This window comes from Nannospalax galili, unplaced genomic scaffold (assembly GCF_000622305.1).
Source record: "Nannospalax galili isolate Female #2095 unplaced genomic scaffold, S.galili_v1.0 scaffold72, whole genome shotgun sequence".
Classification (NCBI taxonomy): domain Eukaryota; kingdom Metazoa; phylum Chordata; class Mammalia; order Rodentia; family Spalacidae; genus Nannospalax; species Nannospalax galili.
The window spans coordinates 1848608-1867235 of NW_008336933.1; the positions used below are offsets into that span (position 1 = coordinate 1848608).

At 42.6% G+C, this 18628-nt stretch overlaps 1 protein-coding gene across 3 annotated transcripts in view; it reads right to left on the reverse strand.

Moving 5' to 3' along the window:
* Positions 1-18628, reverse strand: part of Hivep1 (human immunodeficiency virus type I enhancer binding protein 1) — a 166523-nt gene that overhangs the window by 31416 nt on the left and 116479 nt on the right. For all 3 annotated transcript variants that reach the window (XM_029562830.1, XM_029562829.1, XM_029562828.1), the window contains exons 4-6: positions 6343-12254; positions 3752-3882; positions 2747-2922 (exon numbers count right to left, since the gene is read on the reverse strand). In XM_029562830.1, the coding sequence (XP_029418690.1) occupies positions 2747-2922; positions 3752-3882; positions 6343-12254 (6219 nt within the window). The remainder of the gene's footprint in view (positions 1-2746; positions 2923-3751; positions 3883-6342; positions 12255-18628) is intronic.

The following is an 18628-nucleotide window of genomic DNA, read 5'->3' on the forward strand; positions in this document are numbered from 1 at the left end:
CATGGGCACATTGTGTCTATTATACAAATCTCTACTTTTCTGAATGAACTTGAAAGTTTTCACATTTAAATAGTTTTAAATGCTTAAGCCATTCTACAGTAGCTGAGACTTCTACTTGTAAGTCAAAATGCTTTCAGAGTAATAACAGTATTATAAAACAAATTAAAAGGTCCACTAACAGTTAATTTTCAAAACAGCTTTGGTTCTCTGGATAGACAGCCAGATAGAAGTTAATCTGCTTTCTAAGAAGCTGATATATAACTGTACCTAGACAAATTTGCAAATTTAAGTTTTAATATGAATATCTTCTCACAACTTGAGCTATTATCATTAATCAACTTCCTCAATAATTTAAAACACATGCATTTACATGTGCAGGATGTGCATACTTAAATTCACTTATCTACTACAATGTAATAAACCATATGTTTTACTGTAATGGGGATGTTCCTGGTAGACTGAAACATTTATCTGAAATATTTGGAAAGCATAAGAGGCTGTTTCTGATCCCAGAGCTACACAAGTCTAACTTTCTGTGGTATAAATGGGGCAGTCTTGCAGAGATGCAAGCTCAGCAAGTATTTTCTGTTGACTGATCTTTAAAGAATCCTGGAAATAATCAATTGAAACTGCTTTGAAAATGTACTCATGAAATAAACCAAAAGGGCAAATGATGAGTTATAGAGTCACAAGCATTAGCACCAGAAGCCTAAGCTCTAACCACTACAGAAGATTCCTTGACAATGTTTTGCTATATTTGTGTACATTTTGGAGCATGCCATGGCACTACTATTTTCTCCCGTGGAAAGTCAGACACATCCAGTAAGAAACAGTTGGATAAGCTGGATTAAAAAAAGAAGTTGAGCAGAATCTATCTCTCCACTGAAAAGGAAAATAAAAGGATCTACAGTTATTTAGCTCCCTTTAAAAGGTGCTATGAGATCTGCTTTAGACAGATTCAGAAAGAACAGACTTTGGAGAGGAATCTGAACCTAAAAATGACAACTATGGTGCTAAGAGAGAACTCCTAAATTTGTTATTTTCACCAGTCCCCTTACCTAGGATAGCCTCAAATACATATCATGCAATTCTACATGACTTACTGACAACATTTGATGTGAATTTAGTTATGCAGCATGGACTTAGAGAAACAGGGAAACACAGAACAGGAAAGCTGCCAACAGGTGACTTGGACTAGCACCTGCTCAGCATTACCTAAGACTTCCTTGATGTTTTGGGTTACTTCACTGTGGTCAAGACTTAGGATGCATATATTTTTCCTTCCTAAGAAATCACTGTAATTTCACTTGGTTTTCTACTTCTAAACTGTCCTGTCTTCTGTTCCTTCACTACTGTACTTTCTATAGGATGGTTTCTTCCTTCTATAAATAACTATTCATTTCACGTTATACCTTGATCTTCTTGTATTTGAAATATTACTCTGTACATGGTAATCTTCTATTAGTAATGTTAGCCTTTTAAATGTTCCTGATCTCACACTGTAAGCTAACAGCTCTTAAATCAAACCAATGAAAGAGCAGTAAACTGGGTTAAAAGATCCTAGACTTCATGCAAGACTGAGGAATCACTCTGACTTCTGCCTCCTGCCCCAACTCCAGCAGGAGAAGGGTCTGCATCATGAGGAAAGAACACCTAAGTGAGGCTTCCTCAGCCTCTTGGATTGCCTAAAGCAGTCTAGAACTATTCAAAGCGATCTGAAGAGCGCTTTGTTTCTGTCACTCTTATTTCAGACATCACTTGAAAAGAGCTGATCTGAAGCTATGCAGTTGTTCCTTATAACTTTCTTTAAATGGCAATAAATACTGGCCAAAAATGTAGTAAATTTGGCTAAAGAGATGAGTAATCTTTACCAAAAACTGTGAAGACAATCAATCTAACAAAAAAATGTAAAATCAAAAAGAATATAGTTTATGTAAAAATGGTTATGTTTAGCAATATTGCTATGTCAGTCAGGTATCCCCCTAATACCATTGCATTGTTCAAGAAAGTCTTACTTTTTAGAGAATAGTATATGAAATTAGAATTTTAATGGATTGTTATGTGATAATTCATGAATAAGGAGAAAATTTTTTATAATAGTATGCCCATTTTATATATAAGACAAAATTTGTACAGAGTAAAATTACTTCATCATAAAGGCTTAGGATTAAATAAAAACATAGTACAGAAGGATACTAAATACAATTTTAATGACTAGTTCTGAGAGCTCTTTAAAAAGCATGTACTAGTAGAAATTTTCAGTTTTTGGTTGTTAGCCTTAGCCTTCAACGGCTGTAAGTGTAATGGTTCTAAGTCTGCTGTAATTATTATTTAAATCCTTTTTTTAGGACTCAAATGAATTTATTTGTGGTCACAAAATTTTTTTTCTTCAGTACAAACTAAGTATCTTGAAACATGTTAGGTATCGTGTTTTGTAACTATAATTTGGAAAGTAAAATGTAAAAAGGGGCAGTTGATCCATTTAAAATATTACATTTACACATATATTATGTATACATACACACACACACACACAAACACACACACACACACACACACACACACACACAAAATCTGCCATTGAAAACATTTCCCCTGAAGGGTATAGAAACAAGGCTATAGCACTGACAGATGTAACTTGGTCCACTGAAGCTACTCAGACTTGGAAAAATACTATGTGAGGCTGGGTGCTGGCTTTCTGGCCTAAATGCAAACAGAAAGGACCACAGCAATATGCATTTCATACCTTTAGTCTTAAAGGAGAAGTTACAGTATGTACAGTGGTAGGGGCGAACATCTGTGTGCGTCCGGATGTGTTTCTTTAACATACTAGGTTTCTTACAACGTATTCCACATTCTTCACAAATGTACTTTCCTCTTCCCCTGCCTCGGACATATACATACTCTTCATTTGACTTATATCTAATTTACAGAAAAAAAAAAAAAAACAAGAATAGGAAAATTGGGCATTATCTGAGAAAATATTGGTTAAAATTCAATCTCAAAAATAAAGCACAATTTTGATATACAACCTACAAAAATTTAATGCATATATAAGAAACAGAACACGTCCATCTTCATTATCATACTTAATGCTCTAACAGCCAATTCTGTTCAGTCATTCAATATGATGGTTAATTTTTAAATATTTTCCCAAATTTAAGACACTAGATTGAAAGTTTTTTTTCATTGCTAAATTCAATCACAGTGACTATAAATGCTGAAATAGTTCTGAGTTTCAGTCTACCTCAGACTGGCTCTTACAACTTGTTTTCTCATAATAAAATACTAAAAGACAACCAATAGGCAATAAACTCAGTTCTCATCCTTTTTTTTTTTTTTTTTAAGGCAGCAGCTCACTGTGTAGCCCAGGCTGGCCTGGAACTCACTATGTAGACCAGGCTGGCCTGGAATTCACAGAAACCTGCCAGCATCTCCCTCCCCAGAGCTGGAATTAAACGCTGTGCCACCATGCACCAAGTCATCTCTTACTGCAGGTCAGTGTGAAGCCTAGGGTTCACTCAGTTCTTAGCTGCCTTCAGGTTCTACAATGTTTTCTAGTCATTTTCTCTATCAAAATGGAATTATTTAATGTAATACTAACATTTTTTTGTCAGAAAGATTATATTAGTAAGTTAAGAAATCCTGTAACATTTAAATAAAATTGGCACTGACAAGTCTTCACTCATGACAGCAAATGTACATTTAAAATGAGTTTAAATGTACATTTAAGAATAAAATATGTACTTGCCCTCCATCAAATATTTTAATTCTTCTTGGTTCACTTTTGATTAAGGAGTTTTCTTTATCTTGCTCACTGTTAATTTCAGAGTCATCTTTATTGCTGAATTCTATTGTGGACTTCTGATTACCTAATGCTCTCTGAAAGGGAAAAACAAAAAGAGAAACTCATTTTATTAAACTGATGATGTTTCCCTGGAAATTAAGGCACAGCGAAGCACAGAGCATGTAGTTGCCTCAATGTAATATATTTTAAAGAGGTAGCAGAATTCAAGGCCATGTGCTTTCTCTTCTCCCATCTAAACCATAACAAATTGATTTGCTTCCTGGTATTTATACCACAGTCCCTGACATGCTCAAATAATCCTCCCTCCTTGGGAGAAATCTTCAGCAAACTAAATAGGCCCTCTGCTACTTCACCAACCACTGTCATATAGTTTAAGTCTTTTCTTAAAAATTTTTTTCCTTGGAGATGACAAAGAACTAGTTACTTCTGGGCAGAATACTGTCTCAGGCCACTCAGAAACATCACTGAATCCCCTTCAACTTGGGAGCACCACAAAGGCAAAGCAGAAGCTCCACTTCCAAATCTCGAACCTTCTCCCACCACATTACTTTGAACTATAACATGGTTTCTCCTTAGAATAGTTCTCAAAAGGTCCCTGAATACTGGTCACTATGAGAGCCAAGCCAGATGAGTCAGAGTTTGGCCTGATAATAATAAAATATTTGGAAAAGAGTAACGAACATAAAAATATATAGTAGTCCTAGAGGAAATATCACCTTCTAGTTTTATAGAGGGCTGCAGCAGTTTGTCAAGGTCAGCTGTGAACAGCAAAGGCTCCAATTCTTTGGCCAAATCCAACAAGAGACACAGCTTCTGTCATTAAGAGCTTCTTTCATACAAAGTGACTTAGCAATACTGGAGAGTACATCATGGAAGGAATTCTGTGCTGCCTGGATGAAGTACTTGGAAGACCGGGTTCTGACAGTGGCAGGTGGAAAGAAAGGCTGTGGGCCAAAGTTCTTTAGAAAGGGAGCATGGCGATTTCGATACTGCTCACCTGCTTCCTTCCTCTTCCTAGGAGGCAACAGCCCAGCTTCTCCACAAAGTAGAATACACACACTCATTGCCTAACTTTCCCCTTTAACAATCACTTTTTTTTTTTATAACTTCTTTTCAATGCCAAATTCAGTATCAACTTTCCCTTTATCTTTTTGTGTTTCCTTGTTTTAAGACAGATCTCCCTGTGTAGCCCTGGCTGGCCTGGAACTTGCTATGTAGACCACGCTGACCTGGAAATCAGAGACCTGCTTGCCTCTGCCTCCCTAGTACTGGGATTAAAGGTGTGTACCACCATGCTCAGCCTCAAGATGAGTTTTAAGAGAATGAAATAGCATCTACAGATTCCTCTAGACTGTGGAGGAAAGGTCTATTATAATTACCATCATCAACTCAGCTAAAGGATCACCACCTTTGGAGTACCTTCTATACCCACAGCTCCTTTGTCTAATGCCAGTATTAGACATTTCCTTCTTTTAGAACTATAAAGACTAGGGCTGGAGAGATGGCTCAGCGGTTAAGAATACTGGTTGTTCTTGCAGAAGACCTGAGTTCAAATCCCAGCACCCACATGGCAGCTAACAACCGTCCGTAACTCCAGTCCCAGGGGATCCAACAGCCTCTTCTGACTTCCTCGAGCACTGCACCACATGGGTGCACTTACCTACATGCAGGCAATACATGCATACACATAAAATAAAAATAATAAAATTTAAAAAAAATAAAATAAATACAACTATAAAGACTTATACTCAACATTGGCCCTGAAATATTCTCTTACTGACAGCTTCATCAGTGTTTATGAGTGTGTATTATGTGAATCTGCAGAGGTCAAAGAGTTCATCAGTAATTCTGAATAACCAGAGCCTACCATGATACTCTTATCTATTTAATCACTTAAATGATTTTTTTCCTATTTTCTAAAGGTAACTATTCTAATGAGAATTCCACAAATCACTTCATTGTTATGGTTTCATGATGTTAAATTATACGATAGATCTTGACCACATGAACTCATCGAGTGTATGGGTTCTTTTTCAAATCTTTTTGGCCATCCTAATGGCTCTCAGAGGAACAGGTACAAAGGGCATGGAGAAAGCAGAGCATCGTAAAAGGGGCAGGGGGCCATGTGACTGACTCTGTATAGTTCAAGACAGAACAGTCATCTCTGATTACTCACAGCTACGATGGCCCTGCATTTGCTCCACAGAGCATGACCAGGATCTCCTCTCAGCTAACTCCTCAGTAAAGAGAAAGATCAAATAGATAACTCCCACTTCACCGAGACTTACCACAGTTAACTGAGGGGTAAATCAAAACCAGCCAATCAGTACCCAGGGAAGGTACTGCACACAAAAGACTTAGGTAGAATCAGTGCACACTGTACAGTGTAACTCCCAGGGAGAACATGTCAGGCTCCTCTCTAATAATCACACAGTACAACTTGCCATTCAGAATTAAAATACTGACACTGAAAGTATCAAGATATGTTGAAACTGACACAAACCACACTTGAAGATAAATTATATTTCAAGTACCTTGCTTAAGCTGTTTTTCCACTTGCTTGAATAGACCAATAAATCTGATTTTGAATGGGTGGTTATTGCTTGACAATATAGTGATTTTCCAGTCTTCTGCTTTGAATTAAGGAGGGAAAGGGCAACTTTTGTAGGCAAACCAAGTGGATTTGGGTTATTGGCGCTCACTGTCCACTCGGTGTAGGCTGAAATTTTCTGGTCATTCTGAGGCAAAGGCAATGACTTCTGTCTTAGCAGGTAACACCAAGTAAAGCTCGTTGCAGTCTTGAGGCTGGGGTATGATGGCTGCTGCGTGTCTGCACTGCTGAACAGTGAAAGGCCAGGAGTCAGGAGCTGACTCTGCCCCTGGATGCCCACCTTGTCACCTTGATTTTTAACCCCTGGGGACCCCCTTTCCTTGTTACTGTCTGAAGATTTCAAAGGCGAAACAGGGACACTTTCTGAAGGGACAGGTGAATTTTGCACTGGAAGCGTCAAAGACATGGATGACTTGGAGCTTTCAGACTCTTGCAGTTCACTGACAGGTTCTGTGACTATAAACTTGGAGGGTCCTGGTGTCAAATTAGCAGTCCCAGGCTCCTTGTTACTTTCAGACTGAGAAAGAGCATCCTGCTCCAGTATCACTCCTTCGAGGGGCTCTGTAGTACAAAGCTGCCTCACCAACACTGGCTTCCTCTGCTTAGCGCCCTCGCTAGCTCTGGAGCTTGGTGGCTCCGAGGGTCTCATGTTTGTGGCACAAACAGCTCCGCTGTCATCTTTAGCTCGCTTCTGGTGCTTTTCCATGGCAATGTCTAAACTGTTTGCTGGGGAAAGCATCCTTTTACTTGAAGCTGAAGATTCTTGCTGTGGGGAGAGTCTACCAACAGACATCTTCTGAATTACGGGCAAGGAATCCGAAACAGAAGCATTTTGGCCCAGCCCTGAGAGAACACTTTTGCATGCAAGTTCTTTCTCTGGTGTTGGCAATGCATCCTGGACACGGTTGTGTGGTTCTGGCATGGAATTTTGTTCTTCGCTGATTGGCACTACACTTTGATTAGTCTGGCAAACTGGCGTGTTGGACAGATCATGGGTCACTAAGATTTGTGGCAGGGAGGTGACAGCGGCAAAGCAATACATGGCGACATCACTGTGCTGGTGCATGGGCAGCAGGAAGGAAGACAGCCCCTTCTGCACCTCATTACTGGGTGGCACAAGTGCCAGTGCTGGCCGAGGGCACGGCTTAGCCTCGGGATCTACTAGTTTGGTTGATGGTGCTACTGAAACCACACACTGACCTGCTCCAGCTGAATCTGGAAGAACTTGATTAGGCAAAGGATTCAGAGGATTAGAAGTGAAAGCCTGACACTGAAGCTGGTACTTGGGAGCAAAGCAGTCCTGGTTTGCAGAAGACGCACACACCATGGGATGCGCACCTGCTTTGACATCCTGTGCAGACGGTGGCAGAGGCAGCAGTGTGTTTTGGTGACTAAGGGGTGTAGGGGTTTGATTTAACAAGTTGATGCCAAAAAGCTGTTGAGGAGCAAAGATGTCAGTAGAGCTGGAACTTGACATTTCTGCCTGTAGATCTTTAGCTGGCGTCCGGGAGTGCAAGGTGTGTGCAGGAAACTCAACCGGAGACGGGTCAGAGAGCCTAGGACCCTGGAATGGCACTGTGTTCACACAGGGAAGGACAATATTTTGGAAAGATGGGTTGGCAGGAGACAGATGACTATCGGGAGCTATGTTTAAAGATATCTGCCGGATCAGGGGGCCTCGCCTCCTTTCTAAAAGAGGCACGTGTCCAGTGCCCCCTACACTGGAAAGGGATGTGGAAGGCTGTGATTCAACAAGTGCTGCTGCCTGGGGCAGAGTCATGCTCCCACAGTCGAACGATTTACTTCTGAAATCGGAGACCTCCATCAATGTGGGCATGCAACTGATCTGCTCCGATGCAGCACGCCTCATTTCCCGGTGACTTCCAGGGACACTCAGTGTATTTGAGCCCGGTGGAATAGAAAGAAACTCTGCTTTACTTGGAAAATCAATTTTGGGGAACACCTCTGCTTTAGAAATGTCCTCTACGTCTAAAGAGGCTGAGAAGCTGGACGCATGGGACAAGCTGCTCTCCCTGCTGAGGCTCCGGGAGAGCGTGGAATCAAAGCTGGACTCAGTGGAGGAATGCTCCATCTCTGCCAGCCGCAGCCTCTTCTTTTTGGGTGGTAGCTTCTCTGTTGGCAGCTTTGACAAGCTTTCACTACGCTGAGGCCAGCTGAACTTCTCGGACTTTTCCTCATCATGACCCTGGGCTTCCAGGTCTCGATCCGGCTCTTCAGTCACCAGGATTTCTGGGACTTGGATGTTGTGCTGCCGGACAAGCCTGGAGGGCTGTCCTAACACATGACGCTCACTTGGAATCTTTCGGGAACTTTCCTGGAACTCTCCTCTAAGGGCGTCTGATGGTGTAGGCTGGTGAAGGTGCATGGCATCCCGAGTTGGGTGACCTTCCTCTGGGGAGATTCCCACCACTTGCAGAGCCCCAGCTTTTCCGGTTCTACTCGGCTCCTGGAAAGAGATGGCGGCACCGCCTTCCAGAGGCTCCAGCTTGTCAAGTGAACTGGGCCTGCTCAGGGAGTTGGTATGCTGGATGACAGAGACGCCAGACCCTTGTCTCTTTACCTCTACCTTCTCCTGGGTCGCCAAACTAGGCTGTGGCTCAACCATGGGACATGGCTTAAGGTCCAGGGCCTGTTCTGGGCCCCGGGGAACAAGCTGAACCTGAGAGCTCTGCAGCTGGATGCTTCTGTGTACCTGGTCACCTGTCATGGCAGTGGGGTGTTTAGATGGGCTGGGTGCAGAGCCCAGGGTGGGCTGAAGCTGAAGGCCTTCGGAGCTTCTTGGAGAAGTCCCACTTTCGCGTGGCTGCAGGTCCTCATCGTCTCCCACACTCTTCATCTTCCTCCTTTTTCTTATCTGGGATGTCGGCTCCCACACACCCGTGGGACCTGCAACTCTGTAGTGGAGAACCTGGGGCTGTGTCCCACCAGCTGCAGGGCTGTGCTCAGGCTCTCTCACAGCTACCTTTGTTTTGGGCCCATGCAACTCTGAACAGTAAAATTTCTTATGGTTCTCGAAATTCTCCAGTTTTCGGTACCTATTTCGACAAGTTTCACACTCAAACATGGTCCCTCGGCCCTGATGAGACTTCTTCTTCTCCAGGTGAGGGGCTTGAGCTGCTTTGCTCCGGGCTGGCCCCGACTCATTGGTGGCTGGGCATCCCTGACAGCTCTCATCCACATACTGCCCAGAACCCAGAACATGATTCTCAACGGCTGAAGCATCTTCCACTGCTGCCTGCCTGACCAGCGGATGGTGGTGTCCACTTGTGGGGATGGAAGTGTTGGGTCCTGGCATGAAGACATCATCATAGAAGGTGCCGATTTTATCATCAAATGACTGGCTTCCTCTCAAAGGGTGAGGGGGAGGAATGATACTCGCAGGGACTGCTGAATACCCTGTCGTTGGCATGGAGTTACTTCTTGTAATAGGCAGGCAGTCTAGGGAAGGAACAGACAGGAGGAACACTTGCTTTGACTTCTCAGTAGGGGTGAATGGGGACTTTGGTATATCAGAGCTGGAACTGGTTCTCCGTCCCATTGGTTTTAGGTCAAACTGGAATGAATCTTTAAATATGTATGATTTGGGGGAGTCAATGCTTCCTCGTCTGGAAAGAGAGGTTCTCCGGGGCTTTACGCTATCCAATTGCTTGTCATCAACCAGCGCCTCATTGTCTGAGATTAGCTTTGAAATCCTTTCCTCCAGAGTTTTAGTTGCCAAGGGTGGGCGCATCTGACCTGGTAAGAACGATGGCTTCTCCCCTGTAGGCAAAGCAGAGGGTGCTGGGGTACTGATCCGAGGGGCAGGGGGTCCGCTGCTCTTAGCTGGGTCTGAGTCCATGGTGGGAAAGTTTCTGACAAAGGGAGTCGGTGGACTCACTGCTTGATCAGCACTCTCAGAACGTGAAAAGTAGCCAGAGTCTGTACTTCCTAAGCTCCGAGGACTCAGGAGCAGTTTTCCCTGCTGCTCCTGGGGGTCATCCGTTGCCTGCTGCCTTTGGAGTTGAGCATGTGCCGTTCCACCATGAGAATCTTGCTTCCCTTCTGGCTGATTCATGTCCCCTTTTTCATGGGCCTTCTCTTCAGTCTCTAGAGAGGACACACCAGCTGAATGTGGCAGTATGTTTGCAACATGAGGGTCCTTCTGCCGCTGTATGCCAGGAAGTTCAGGCTTAGGATTGACCACCCTTGGACTGTCAGTTCTTAAGGGGGACACAGTGACTGGGTGGATCACAACTTTTGGTAACTCTATCAGGGCTTGTGATTCAGAAGGTCTGTCCTGCGCTGAGAAGCCACCAACCACATGATCTGGATTGCTTGGTACAGATTTGGATAGAGCTTCTGGATTTGATAACTTCATTATCTGCACAGGCTGTAGATCCATGGCACCCGGGTCATTCTGCCTCCCGTCTCCAGCGCTCTCCTCCTCACTCTCCCCACTGTCTTCAACATCTGAATGAATGCCAAGTGCTTTGGGGGACTCTTGGGACAAGAACAAACCACCAGCATCTGGTTGTAAGACAAGACCCAGTTTGATAGTATGTGCATGGGATTTTTTGTGCTTATACAGATTACTTTTAGTCTTAAATGAAAATCCACAAGTCACACAGGGGTAGGGCCGCTCTCCAGTGTGGGAGCGGATATGCTTTAGAAGCACGCTAGGCTTTGCACAAGCTCTATTGCAATACTCACAGATATATTTGCCTTGTTTTTTTGGCTTCTGATCTCTCAGAAGAAGATTGCACATTTGTTCAACACTTTGATTGACAACAGAAGCAACATGAGTTGAATTATAAATTGGCCCTGGGGGTGACTGTGTGGAACCGGCAGGGCTTATTGACAAAGGTGAGGCAGAATCCATTTGCTGGTTTGGAGTAACCTGAGTTCTACTAGAAGATGTGAGACCTATAGTTGACGTCATTGCTATATTATAAACTGGTTCAAGTTTGGCGTTCTCATGAGTTTGTAGATTCGTCAACGATCCTGTGAAGCCTGAATGCCCTGGAAGCTGCTGACTGTGTTGGGTAGGTTTGGAAACAAGGTGGTCTTGTGGGATGTATGGATGAGATACAGGCTGAGCTGCCGCTTGCTCATTTTTCAGAGTGGAGGCCACGTGTACTGGGTGTGAGGTACAAGGAGAACATTGTGATACGGCAACAAATTCTTGGGAAATGTGATCTGGGGTATCTAAGGAACTGTTCGTTACTTTAGAAGGGGACTGTGCAGTTTTATTTGGTCTCAGTTTTTCTATCTTCATTGCACAAGATGAGCCCTTTTGTGACAAGGTGCTCAGTTCTGGCTCCATCGCCTTCAGTAAGACATCAAATGCGGTACGTGTATAGGAAGGGGATGTGGCGCTACCAAAAGGAGGAATACATTCACTGTTGTCAGTCCTGCTTCGACTGGGTGAGGAGCTTGAGTCCCGCTGTCCATCAAGGACACTGAGCCTGACTGGGTCGGAGCCCTCGGACCTCCATCTCCGCAGTTCTGACGGATGGTGGGGAGACGAGGTCTTGTTTGGGGAGGCAGAGTCTTCGGATTTTGAGGCCTCAGCAGTTACCCCAGGTGTCTCCCCATTTTGCCTGGTAAGCTGCTTCCTGTTTTTAATAGGAACACAGTTGTGTTTCTTGTGAGACTCTGAAGTACTCTGTGGAACAGCGAATGATGATGCTTCCACATTTTGTTTGTGTTTCGTCTGAAGAGGATTTCTCAGGGGGGATTTGGGTATTTTTTTCAGGTGATTCTCAGCAACAATCTTTTTGCGTTTCACACCTTTGAGGGATTCGGAAGTTCCTTTAACACCAGCCTCTAAGATTTCTGTTAGTAAAACAAAAAGGAATAAAACCAGTTGGTAAATATTGTACATATGCCAATAATTGCTTAAAAACTAATATTACTATTATGATGGGCTATGATAGTTAAGGAAGGTTGTTTAAGGAAAGCTTCCTCTTAACAGAGCTGCATCTTAACACTGTCCTTTTTCAGGGGGTTGCCAATAAAAACCTGTGGCAACACTCACACAGAGATCACAGTTCATGTTTCTAGAACACTCCATTCCTTTCTGGAGGAACCCTGGTCATGGAACTAGATCTTTCATAACTGAATAGTCTTCTCCATTGCACACGTAACCACGGACACTGTGGATGCCACACTCCGAGAAGATTGGCCAGTGGAGGGAGGAGCAAGTCAGACTTTCTACAGTGGGCATCTGACTCACCACTCACAAGCTTTTACAGCAATCTCCAGCAAGTCTCTATATAAGTAACACTGACATTCTTATGAAAAGAGAGGTTATGTAATAATTTTAGAGTGAATATATCTTTGCTGATCACGTATAGGTCAGCAGAATCAGGAAGCATCCCTACAGCAATTATATGAACAGAAAATTACAAAAGTGAATTTTGTGGTTATCATCAACAAAATTAAAGTTGTAAGATTGTGATGGCACTTGGTTTAATAAAAATTACTATTTTAACTAAACAAAATATCCACTGCATTAGTCTTGCCGTTAATGAGTAGAGAGGCAAGAAACAGAAAGATAGACAGGTCAGTTTATTACAGTGAAGAAAAAGGACATTCCTCATTTCTAGCTGTGCTGGAAACAAGTCGGCATTTAAAGCCACAAGTTCTGTGAACTACTATGCTTCTGAGCAATGATTACTTATTTGTCACAATTCAGTTTGCTTTCCATTTGTTAAGATTTTGGGGCATATAAACAAAAATTATTCTTATATTACCATTTTAGCAAAGTCATATACTTTAATTCATTATTTTCAAATAACTGTTGCAATGCACACACTTGAAATTCATATTAGACCAAAACATCTATCTACACTACAATAGCTACTTTGCATTTATTGAGGATGAAAATTTACATCAAATAAAAACATTCTATCATGTTGTGACGCTCATCTCTCATATATTAGCTTAATGAAAGAATATATATATATATATATATTCCACTATAGATACATTTACCACAATCAGGACAGAAAGGTAGGGAGCTTACTACTGAAATATTTCAGTTAACCAATAATGGGGGCAATGTACTAGTACTTTCAAACTTTGATCCACTCTTTTATGAAATGCCATTTTCCTGCTGGCTTCCTCTCTAGATGAACACAACCAAGTCAATGATGTGCCTCCAGACAAACCTGGCAGCTAAGAATGGTAATCACCCTGAGGATGATTAAGTTCCCTACCTACTTCCCACAAATCAGGAGGCAGGCAATCACAAAGTGAAAGCTACTAGGCTACAAAAATAACCCAAAAGGCGGTAACAAGGAGTGACCTGGAGGGGATGAATGTGGACCGGACACCTTGCCTACGCCAAGTCTCATCAGAGCCCTGGCTGAACACGTGCTTCTTTTATTATTTTACGTATTTCCTCATGAAGCTTTTATGTTTTTCAACTGTTATTTTTTAAGGCAGATCTTGCTATATAGTACAGGATGGCCTAACTTGGGGTCCTCCTGCCTCAGCTGGGCTCCTCCTCCTAATGCTAGGATTATAGATGTATAACCATGTCAAATTTTTGTTGTTGTTGTTGTTGATTAAATGGTGCATTAATTTTGCATTGAAAAGAAAATTGCAAAAATTCAAACCAGGGGTGAAACAGCCAAAAATATTCTTACCAAATTAAAATTTGATTTTGTATTGAAAATTAAAGTTGTTTGTAAAGTGCTGAGTGGCTTGTAATCTTAGTGCCCAGGGGAGACAAGGCAAGTGGGCTGTGAGTTTGAGGCCATCCTGGGCTACACGCTAAGATTCTGTCTCAAAAGAATGAAAAAAATAACATAATTACCAAACACCTGTATTTCCTTATGAGATATTATTTCTGAAAAATTCTTCTGCAGTTAAGGATGAGAAAAACATTTTTTTAGGAACATCTTAAAATTTTAGATTTAAACTGGCTCATTTATCATTCGTCAATGTTTATAGTTCTCATCTACTTGTGAAACTTTTTAGTTCTTCATTTGTGTATTTTCTTAATTTTAATTTTTTGTAGATATATTGTGTGTCTGCACAACTGTGTGTGCACATGTGGGAGCCAGAGGTTGACACTGGCATCTTCCCCTGTCCCTCATCACCACAATTTTTGAGACAAGAGCCCTGAACTTGGGGCTCACCATTTGGGCTAGACTGTCTGGCCACCGAGTCCCTTGGATCCTCTTGTCTCTGTTCCTCAACACTGGGGTTACAGGTATACATGGATGCCTGACTTTTATGTGGATGCTGGGATTGAACTCAGGTCTTCATGCTCACAGAGAAAGCACTGTTACTCACTGAGCCCTTTCCTCAGCCCCTCTTTCTTTTTGAGGCAGGGTCCTCCTGTAGCAACAGTTGGCCTAGAACTCACCATGGAGACGAGGCTGGCCTTGATCTTACAGAGGTCTACCCACCTCTGCCTCCCAAGTGCAGAAATTAAAGCCATGCACCAGTACAGTTTGCCCAGCCCAAGTCCAGGCCCCTCTTTTTAAATAACATTTTGTTTGGGTTGTTTTCCAAGAGGTTTTTATTGCATCTTTTATTCATCTACTTAGGCACGCACGTGTGTCTGTCTGTGGGCACGTGCATGTCATGGTGCACAAGTGGAGTCCAGAGGACAACTTATGGAGCTGGCTCTCTCCTTCTATCATGTGGGGCTCAGGGACAGAATTCTGGTTGTCAGGTGTGGCAGCAATCACCTTTACATACTGAGTCATCTCATTGGCCCATTTGTTGTCTTATGAGACAGGGTCTCACTAGATAGTCCAGGTTGACCCTGAATGCTCAGTGATTATAGGTATGTGACACAATGCCTGACTACAGTGATTGTTTTAAATATCTGATTGCTGCCAATACAACTGTTCTTCCCTTCAAATTCCCTTCAAATTGCTACACACCCCTGTGCCTTCTGGCAGCTTGCTTTATTTTAGGAAACTTTTCTTCTGTTGTATCTTCCAACATATTTTCTTGTAAATTTTTTCTTTAGGATAGATTCTTTTTTAATGCCAATCAGTTGTTTACTGTGGTTCATGCTGATGATGATTTAAATTGCTTTCATCTCTACTCTGTCTGGATTGTATTTTGTTTTGCTTTTAATTCCCTAAAGTTTTTCCCTTATGCTAACAATTTCATTTTCAAGCCCTTAAGTTCTTTTCTGTTTTGATTTTATTTATTAGCTTTGGAGTAGTGCTGTTTGTTCTTCTATTCCCTTAGTTTCCTAATTCCCATTTCATCTAATTTCATTTTGTCAAGTTTGAGCTCTTGTTATAATGAATTTATGATATCATTAACGTCTATGCTTAAAACCACTTCTGTCACTGACAGAATGTTATTCTGAAGGCTGAAACTGTCTGCCTCTCAAGTTCTCAAGACTTTTGCCTTGGCTAAGAGCATGAGAATAAGGTGGGGCAGTCCCTCGAGAGCCATTCTAAGTCTTTTCCCAGCTGCATTCATTCTTTCTGGATTTTGTTGGGTCTCTATGGTGGGTGCTTGGAAGGGGGATGGTGCTGGTGAGGAGCCGAGGAACATCAGAAGGCTCTGTCGGGCAGTGACTGTGTCAGAGCAAAAGGGCTGCTTGGATAGTCAGAGTGGCTTAACAGATTCAAAACAAAAAAGCCTACAGAGAGTGCCAAGGATTCTGCAGAGGTTTCCTGTCTTTATATGGGAGTACTGAGCTAGTCTAAGAGGGAGAAAAAAAGTCTTTTCACTTTCCATTCCAGAGAACCTCAGACTCAATACGCACGTATGGAACTGTGAACTGCAGCTAGAGAACCAGGACAAGTAATTTTCAATAGCAAAGTGTGGGGTTAATTATGGCATAGCCAGTTAGCATAACATTACAGAACCATTTAAAATCATTACTAAGATTACACAGCAATCTGAAAATTAGATGCGTGAAGTATATATCCACATTCTTTGCTTTCCCTAGAGAGAGGTCTGGGCTAGAGGCAGAGATCTGGGAATAACATAGTAAGAGCTGTTTTTACAAAAGTAAATAAATGATCAGCCAAAGAGAACATGTTGTGGAGAGAAGAGGTCTGACATCAGAAGCCTGGATAATTGCTGTATTTATGGGTGAGCTAGAAATGAGAAGAAACAAGGACGGAGCCCAAGAGATATGAAGAGACCTGTGAAATGAAGTGCTGGGCAACTCGAGCTGAGAGAATCTCACACAGAAATTGTGGATGATGATATCAAATTCACAGGATAGAATAAGGGGAGAGCATGAGGTTTGGCGGTCATGGGAACGGGGACATTCCCCCCATGGGTTGATAAGGACATCCTTTTCTCTGAGAGCATGGTCGGAGGGCTCCAGAGGTCAAAACCACCTCAGAGGGCTCCAGAGGTCAAAACCACAGGGAAAGCATAAAGGAGGCAAGGGGTAGTACAAGGCCAGCAAGGCAGAGCACTTCCTGGGAACCTGGCTGGAAAAGAAAGAAGACCAGATGTAGGCTACTATCGGTGCTCTAAGGGAAAAAGGCAGATTTCGTTAGGCTGTGAGGGCTGGGTGAGCGTGAAAGGAAGCTAAAGTCAGTACAGAGAAGGGGGCTGAGGATGCAATGCAAGACAGATAAATCAAAAGTGCAATGAAGAGGTGTAATCGTGCAGTAGGGAGGAGTGAGGACAAATGCATTATGTAGGAAATGAAGGCAGGACTGGGGCAGCACATCTGGATGGGAGCAGAGGGAAGCACTTAAAAGTCATGCAAACTTTATGAACATCTTATGCAGGAAAAAAAAAAAAATCCCTAGAATACACAAAAGCACCAGTAAGCAAGTCCCGCTGTGCATACATCAGCAGAGCAGGGGACACATGGGAAAGGCATTCTGGAACCAGGTTACTCTCCACCTTGAATTCAGAGCAGGAGAGATTAGAATTTCAACAGTAAGAAACAGGAAGCCACAGCAGTTTATAGCCAAGTTCTTCCTGACCCACCAGGAACATAATCAAGAAAGGTCCACAGAGTGAAGAATGCAGAACGCTCACCTAGCTTTCCAAATGCCATTTTCACATTGCTGAAAGAAAAACTATCAACCCAGAACTATGTATACAGAAAGAAGTAATTCAGTTCTCAAAAACAGTGGTAAAACAGGCTGCGGAGATGGCTCAGTCAGTAAACTGCTTGCCAAGCAAGCTTGAGGACCTGAGTTCAGACCCCCAGAACCCACACTAAAATAAAAACAAAAACTGGGCATGGCAGCACATGCCTGGAATCCCAGCACTGGGGAGACCGATACAGAAGGGTTCTGGGGCTGGCCAGCTAGTACTGCACACAGTGAGCTCCATGTTTTATGAGTGACCCTGTCTCAGAAGATAAAGTGAAGAGGAGTGACACAGAAGGACACACAACAATGACCTCTGGCCTCAGTACACTCGTGCACACAGATGTGCATGCAAACCAACTTACACAAATACAAATGTACAACACCCCCCCCACACACAAATGAAGGCAAGACAAAGACTAGGGAAAACGAAACCAGAACTCATTGCAGCTGACCTGTTCTGAAGTGCGAAGACTAATCTGAATCTATACACACAGAAGTGTTCCAAAATGGCACCGATGAATGGCATTCTGAAAAGATTTGGAGAAGCCTCACTGCTTTGATCATCTGCCACGTTAAGACATCACAGCATGAAGGAGGACTGTCCACACTGCCATGTCAAAAGCACAGTAACGGCCAGCGAAATGTGGACACCACAATCCCTGGACCATGTTTCCTTCATTGCTGCACAGGCTGTGCACAGGTGGTAAGGTTGTAGTTTGGAGTGAGGAGATATTTCAAAATTCATAGCAGCATCTCTTAAAAGAATGAAGACCTAACACTCTCAGATAAACCTTACCGAGACATATATTATATTCTTTGATCTAGTTGTATGTATAATTTGTCAGTAGGTTGGCCAGCGAAATGTGGATACCACAATCCCTGGACCATGTTTCCTTCATTGCTGCACAGGCCGAGACATATATTATATTATATTCTTTGATCTAGTTGTATGTATAATTTGTCAGTAGGTTGTTGGACTACTATGGTTCCTTCTGGTTTTTTAAAACTAGCTAGGCTTTATTTATCTCTTGCATTGACTAACCTTTCCACCATTTAAGGTGCCCCCATTTTCCCCATTTCTCCCTTACTAATACCCTTCTCCTATGTTCCTACCTCTCTTGAGCTCCTTCTTTCCCTTTATCCCCTAGGTTCCTTGTA